General features: G+C 33.9%; 1 protein-coding gene across 2 annotated transcripts in view; it reads right to left on the minus strand.

Annotated features, from left to right (window-relative positions):
* Positions 1-8,266, minus strand: part of LOC106870735 (prosaposin) — a 72,489-nt gene that overhangs the window by 43,823 nt on the left and 20,400 nt on the right. For both annotated transcript variants that reach the window (XM_014916915.2, XM_014916924.2), the window contains exons 2-5: positions 6,782-6,945; positions 6,256-6,327; positions 4,925-4,990; positions 1,742-1,801 (exon numbers count right to left, since the gene is read on the minus strand). In XM_014916915.2, the coding sequence (XP_014772401.1) occupies positions 1,742-1,801; positions 4,925-4,990; positions 6,256-6,327; positions 6,782-6,945 (362 nt within the window). The remainder of the gene's footprint in view (positions 1-1,741; positions 1,802-4,924; positions 4,991-6,255; positions 6,328-6,781; positions 6,946-8,266) is intronic.

An 8,266-nucleotide genomic window follows, 5' to 3' on the forward strand; every position in this document is an offset into this window, starting at 1 on the left:
TATAAATAAAAGTTCCTTTAATTCGTACACATGTTTCAAAATATGTGTGGTCTACTCCAAAGAAGTAAGAGCTGCTGGAATTGCACATATATTCATCGTCAGGGAACCAACATATAAAAGCAAGACAAATGCGAAATGAGGTAACTTACGAGTTAAAGGAACTTTTATTTATATGCGTTTTGCCTCATTTATTGTTATTATTCATATCTACTCAAAATGCATCACTTCAACTTGGTATCTCTACCTATAAAACAGGTGTGATATCCTGGTTTTTTGTGTAATTTTTGCTACCCATGGTAACTATTAACATATTTACATTGTCAAAGGTTTTTTTAAACTGAGATAATATTAATATATACATAAACTTATATATATACATGCATGTGTGTGTGGTAAAGAAGAACAAATATCGATTGTACTCGTGTATGTTAATTTTGATTTTAAATGACTGAAGCTTTCAATTCCTTGCCTCATTCTCTTAACTGGAGAAAAGCAGTGAAGAGATAAAGAAAAAAATACTGATTGTATATAGTTCTTAAATGTTGTAAATGAACATAGACCAATTAGTTTCACGATCCCAGATTACATTGTCGTGACAAGCTCCAACCTGATCTTGATTGATTGTTGTCAATTGATTGAAAAAGTCATTTCTGATACATCTTAATTTTTGAAGAAGTTCATCATTGAGTTTATCATCCATTTCATTAGTCGGAACTAGTATAGCTGTTCCACATAGCCAGTTTACATCAGTGTAATTGACAGATAAATTAGGAAATACTTTATCCATAAGATCCCCAAGAGAAAGTATCATTTGACTGCATGGAAGTTTTGAGTCGAATGTTAATATCCCATAACAAATCTTAAGCCCGTATGATCACCTTGTAGAAGTACTCTGCAACTTTTGATCCTTTGGGGGATAACTGTTTTGATATGTAATTACACTGCAAACAATACTTCCATAATTTTTAACCAATACTCACATAAATATAACTACATATGGAAATGGAATACTGGAATTAGCAGATGTATTTCAAGAGGAAACAGCTTGATTTTAACTACCTACATAATCTGTGTGTGTGTGTGTGTGTGTGTGTGTATACATATATTTATACCCACACACACACACACACCATTTAACAACCATGTTCCATGGGTTGGATGTCATGGTAAGATCAGACAGGTCTAAGAACTGCATTGTGCTCCACTGTCAACCACTTTACAGTGAGTACTGGGTGATTTTTTTTTTCATGTCACCACCTCTAGCGAGGTCACCATGCACCTTACAAGATTATGAAACCCAAGAGAGATAGCTTTACACTAGGAGATGAGTTAAAGAATGAGGGAATGGACCAGAGCAGAATAGCTTTCTTGCTATAAGGGAGCTACATGGTTACATTTTAGAAGAGAGGGTGGTCAGAATGGAGCTGGGAGGATATACAAAAATAGCAGTTGTGTTGAGGTCTCTCAAGGTACAAGGTGAGTAAAAGGTTGTGGAAACAGAAGATCAGGTGGTTTGAGCAGGTAGAGGTTTCAAGTGTGTATGGGAGAATGAAGTATGGGGAATGGATTTGCTTGTTTATGTAACACTGCTTGGAATCAGTCTGTTGACTTTCTTTGTACATTAGTTCTTTGAAATTGAGAACTGATGAGTCCAATCCAACAACAATGATTAGAGTCCGTCATCTCACCTACAACTCAAGCCATCAGAGGAAAATTTTAATCAATTCTTTGTTATACATACCATTCCAAGCTCTAGAAGCTTAAATAACTCAGGGAGATATTCAACAATATCGTTTTGGCACTATAAGAGATTAAAAAGAATACATTTTAAAAATTTATAAGTAAAAAAAAAGCTATAAAGAATCATAAAAGCATGCAAACACACCCACACACACAAAAAAAAAATCAAGCTACATTACTCTTTCACAACAATGGTACTTTGTTAAAACTAGCCTGAATTCTGAAATCAACCATCTCAGAATGAAGACAGGAAGGTCAAGAAGTCTTTTCCTGTTACATTTATTCTTCTCTAAGTGGTATACTATTAATGGGATGGTCACAACTTGAATGAAGAACTATCAGCAAAGCATGATCCATATTAATAAATATATTAGCCATCTTACATCTCTGGTAGAATATTTAGGCTGGATATGACCAGTTTAAATGCTAAAGGGTTTAAAGAAGATTAAGATCAAACAAGCCACAGAACTGATGTCTATGAATTGTTATACTGCAAACAGATTAAAACAAAATCTTTCTAGATGTCTTTTTTTTCAAGCAATGATATTCTTAGAAATATTAAAATGAACAGAAACCTTACACAGAATTCCACTGATAAAACAATGATACAACACACTCTTCATTGTATGAAAAGAAGAATAATGAATTCAATACATAGGTTTATTCATTCATTTGAAGGAAAAAGAATTTGCTACAGTGACGAAATAAAGCATCACTTCCAAATGTGTATGTTTGTGTGAATGAATTTAAATCTTAACTGTTTATATTACACACACATTTTAGATATATCTATTTTAATGTCTATTGTATCGGTTGGATGGAGTATATTGAGGTAGATTTCTATAGTCAGATGTTCTTGTTGCCAAAACTTAGTTTCCAAGTAAAGTAATATTTCTTCATGGCCAGACTTGTTTTTGCTTACTTGACAGTGAGACTCACTCTAGGCAATGTCAAGACAAGAGGACACATATATATATACTCACAAATTTCTTTCAGCTTCTGTCAACCAAATCTACTCACATGACTGATTGGCTTGGAGCTATAGTAGAAGACATACTCAAAGTGCCGTGCAGTGGGACTGAATCCAAGACCATTGGTTGGAAGCATGCTCCTTAAGCACACAGCCATGCCTGCATCAATATATTACATGTGCATGGAAGCATGTTTATGCATATGTGTGAACATGCTTCCTTGTCTTCACATTGCAGGATTGTTGTAAAATGGTGTCACTGTCATACAAGCAGTGTCATTCATTTCCAATATTCTGTGAAAACATATCTGGCCATGAGGAAATATTTCTTTTTACATTTAGACACATATTATAAGTATGTGTCATGTAACTTGTGTAAAAGATGATAACTCCACTTCCTATTATAGTTATAATGATGTTTAGGACAACAAAAACTTATGGTCTGAACGTTTCATTGATTTACTTATGAATTTATATTTGATTTTAAAAGAAAGGTGACAGTCTGTAATAGTTTTGATGAATTTTAATTGCAATTTAAAGTTATTTATATCTTGAGATTTCTTTGAAGATTTATGCCATTGTGTGACATTATTACACACTGTAATGTTTAGATTCTTCTGTAGACAAGTTCCTATGAATTCATACCTAAAGTAGTAGCTCTGATATAGTCTTCATCTAAATGGTTATTACATATGCCCTTTGTTCTTTTACTGGTCTTGTCTTTGGATTGCTCTTATTCTGGGATATCATCATCAAGAGTTATATTGACTCCAGTTTGTACTTTTTTTTTTCTTTTTGGTTTCATGTCTATAGCTGGATGCTCTTAGTAATGCGAGCCACTTTACAGAGTATGTTGGATGTATTTTATTGTGCTACCAACACTAATGAGGTTGTCATGTATTTGACAATCTTGAAAGGTCCTTAATTCTGTTATCTCAGTCAGGTTGTAGTGTTTGTGTGTGGGGGTGTGTATATGCATGTCTTTGTAAGTATATTTGCAAAAGTGTATGTATCAAGTGAGGGTTGGTGACAGGAAGGGCATCCAGTTGCAGAAAATCAACATCAATAAACTTCGTCTGACCCATGCAAACATGGGATGATGATGCAGTGCACATTTGTTTCATTTAATTTTTTGTTTCCCCATGGTTTACAAGAAAATTGTGTGTGTGCATGCATGCTATATATATGTATGTATGTGTGTGTGTGTGCATATATATATATATATATATATATATATATATATATATATATATATATATATATATATATATATATATATATATATATATATATGTCTAAGAGGTAAACATCTACATCCTAAAATGATTGTAAACTACATCACATCCTATCAAATCCACTCTGTTGTGATGGGGAACTGATTCAATTAAGCAGAATGGCTCACACAATAAAATCTACAAATCCATTATAGTATTCCAACAACTTTCAGCAGTAAGCTGTACCTGAATGCATGAATATGCACATACATGACAACCCAATAAGGAAACCTCTATGAGGTCGCCTGACCAGTTCAAATAGCAGCCAAATCTTGCTCCTCTAGATTACCTTCTGAAGGCATATGACCTAGTGGTTAGGCTGTTCTAATGACAGCCAGATTATGGGTTTGATTCCCAAACTGGGCAGTGTATTGTGTTCTAGAGCACAACACTTCATTTCACATAACTCTAGCACTAAATGGAGACCAGTATATCAAAAATAGATCCAATGTTTTCTGTTTGAGGTAAAAGGAAACTAAAAGAAACTGAGGTAGGAGTTGCACTATGACCTTATAAAATCCTCACCAGCAACAACTACCCAAACAAACCCATGGGTTGAGGATTGTCGTTTGAGTGGTGCAAAAGTGTCACCTGCCAGAAGGGAATCACCAACAAATGGTGGATGCAGCAATGTGCTGTTATAGCACATGCCCCCATAGTACTACCATTTTATATCACATCCTACCATCTTAAATGAAGGACACACTGGATAGCAATCATAGGGACATCATCTCCCAAAATAAGACAGGTTTTTGGTCAGAATGTCTCTGATCATAAATTTGCTCTATTAGGGCTATCTTGGGGCTAAATAACAAGAAAAAGGATTACACAGTACTGACATAAAAATTCTTCAACTTATCAACTAACAGTGAGATACTCTCACAACTTAGACATCTGTCACCTCTCTGATAAACATACAAAACGTTTGTAGTAAACTCACATTTTTCTGGATTTCAGCACCCTTAAAGTAAGAGCACATTGCATCCATATAATATCCAATCTTTTCCTGAAAGAGAAAAATTAAAGCAATTATTAAAGAATATTTATACATTAGCCAATCCAATGTATAACTTTATTTCAAAATCTTTTCTTTTGAATGTGTATGTGTGTGAGTATATTTGCATTCTAAAATAGGTGTGATTATTGTTATTTGCTATATGAATACTTGTATTCTATTAAAACAATTATAGTTGATACCTACTGTACTTCTAAAAGATCAACTCTAAAACAGCAGCAGAACATATCAGTCAGAACGACTAAGGCAAGCACCATCATTGCGAGCCTTGCTTAGTTGGACAACAATGGCTTGAACAAGGCTTGAACTTATGACTATGAGGTTATAAGTCCAGCTACATATTTAACTACATATCTAATGCTTCTGAGATTAAAATTAAAAAAAAAAAGAGACAATGAAGTAATTATTGTAGCAATTATAAAAAAAAATCATCAGCAACCCAGTATTCAGTCTAACACCAATATTGAGTGGGTTCAGATCACAACTAACTTTTGATCAACGTTTCTCTGAGCAAGTATCGTTCTCAAAAATGAGGCCTTTCTTTGACTGCCTGTCTTCACTCATACACTGCAAATGATCAAGCCAGTGTAACTGACAACATTTGACAACCTACACAATATCTAAATAGACTAAGACAGTTTTATCTGTGTTTTTTTCCATTAATTTTTTTTAGTTGCATAGAGTAAAGCCATCTAATCATGGCATTTCCATTAGAGGTTTGTTACTACATGGCAATGATAATGTGTTTACAACCCAGAGGGCTGAAGCTTGACTTTACAATTAGTAACATCAAATAGATGACAAATATGGGTTTTGCTTTGTGCCAATAGAACATCCTTTCATCTGTGATTAATAACATTCCCAGAATTACAGGAACCAAATCTCAATAGCTAAGTGAACTGAATAACAAACTGTCTTACCTAAGAAGCATGACAAAAAAGTTCTTTGTAGATGCAAACTCCCTTCATGATTTGGTAAGCCATGTCATAGTAGAAATGAAAGTATTACATATCTATTATCTAAGCATTATTTTGACTAGAGAAAAAATATATATCAACTTCTTGAAAGCTGAGAGACAACATGAAGTCTGGTGGGATCCAAGTTTAAAATATTGAGCAATCTAAATAACAAAGCATTTTACCATTTTTGTCATCTTACTGCACTATACAATGAATATATTAATAACAATTAATAATGTTAAATATAACGACAGACTTTTTTTTAGCAGGAATGGGAATGAGGTTTTTAATTCATACCATTTCAATCTTATTCTCCTTTAGTTTCTCAGCTCCAATAATGAAAGATTCACAAACGGAACAAGTTTCAGCCTGTTGACAGAAAAAAAAATGGAACTTAAGACATTTACCACAACAATTATTTAAATAACGATGCCCCACACCTATTTTTGTGCGGAGACTTATTCAGTGTTCACACTTCCTGTGTGTATTCTATGTACTGTTCCTGCAGTCTTGGTTATTTTTTCTGATGAGTTGTAGTGCATCTGAGCACTGTACACAATAAGATCATTATTTTTAAAACTTTACATTGTACTTTACCAGTACTCCCTGATAGATAAGCACCACGGACTCGGCGATGCCGGTCGCATCACGGAATCGGCGACACCGGTCGCATCACGAACTCAACAACACCAGTCACATCACAAACTCTGTGGTATTGATCACATTATGCAGAAAAATTTATTAATACTTCATTTACTATACTAATGTAACTTGTTACAAAAAAAAAAAATTATAATTTATAAATAAATGAAAATTCACCTACTTTCTCAGGAAACTTCAGTTTCCCCCAAACTGTAGCACAATGTTCGATGGCTCCACATTCTTTAGCTTTAGCTACATGACTGCACCAGTAAGCTGGCCCCCATGTGCAATGGTTCTGGCCAACTAATGTATAAGGTCGTTTAACACTGCTGCCAAAAGCACACCCTACAAGAAGAGAAGAAAGAAAATAAGCAATGAAATATCATTATAACCAGTTGAGATTCTGTCTTGCAAGTCACTTGATGACCCTGTCAGTGATGATGCCTCGTAAAAGCACCCAACACACTCTGTAAAGTGGTCAGCATTAAGAAGAGTAAGGCAAGCCAAAACAGACTATGGAACCTGATGCGGCCTCTGATCTTGTCAGTTACTGTCAAGCTGTTCAACTCATGCCAGCATGGAAAATAGACATTAAATGTTGGTGATGATGAATATAGGAGATATAACTAAACAGGTAACTGACTGAGATTGCACAGATGACAAAATCACTGAGTTATGTATTTAACTGTGACTCCACTAATTAGGGTATCAAGTTCAAGTTTCATACTACACAGAGTCTCTAATGTAAACAATTATAGTCTGAATTAAATATTTTTTTGCAAATTCTTTTACACACTTCATTTCAAAGTGCTTTTGTTCAGCATGAGTTAATGCAATTCCAATGTGTGCTGAGCGTTATCTCTCTTGTATATCAACTACTACCTTTTTATTCTCAATGTTGTCATTTCACTGAAGCAGTTTGTTTTCTCTATTATGAAAGCTGAATAAGACAGCTGCACTGACGATATTTACACTGTACAAGAATCCAAGGATACTAAACTGAGAGATTTATAAGAATACATCAAGTCTAAGAAATTAAGAGAAATAATAAATTAAAAATCATTCAATGATGAATACTTATCTAAAAGCATCAATACAATAAAAAACTCTTCACATAATTCTTATGGTAAGGAATTTGTATGTATATAAGATTATACATCCAACAGTCATTCTAATACTAAATTTAAGTTTCAAAAAAACTGGTATTAAGTTAGAAATGGCCTTGAATAATACCTAAGTCTACCTCATCAGAGGGATATGACAACTAAAAAAATAGAGCAAAAGCAAGATTTCAATTTTCTATTTGACAAAAATAGAAAAAAAAGTTAAATTTTTTTTGCATACAAGTCTGTCAGAAGGTGAATTATTTACTCATTTATGCAACTAAAAATAACAATGAAACTGCTAATTTAATTCATATGCTAAAGGGGAGTAAAATATTTACCCCTTCTTCAACCCTACAAACATTCAAAATATGTTTGTGTGCTGAAATTTCAGTTTATGTGAAAAACTTTCAGCATAATCACATACATACATGTGTGTGTGTGTGTATACACACACACACATTGATGGTGGTGATGGTGATGATGGTGGTGATGGTGATGATGGTGGTGATGGTGATGATGGTGGTGATGGTGATGATGGTGATGGTGACGACGACGACGAC

Source organism: Octopus bimaculoides, chromosome 1 (assembly GCF_001194135.2).
Source record: "Octopus bimaculoides isolate UCB-OBI-ISO-001 chromosome 1, ASM119413v2, whole genome shotgun sequence".
NCBI classification, from domain to species: Eukaryota; Metazoa; Mollusca; class Cephalopoda; order Octopoda; family Octopodidae; genus Octopus; species Octopus bimaculoides.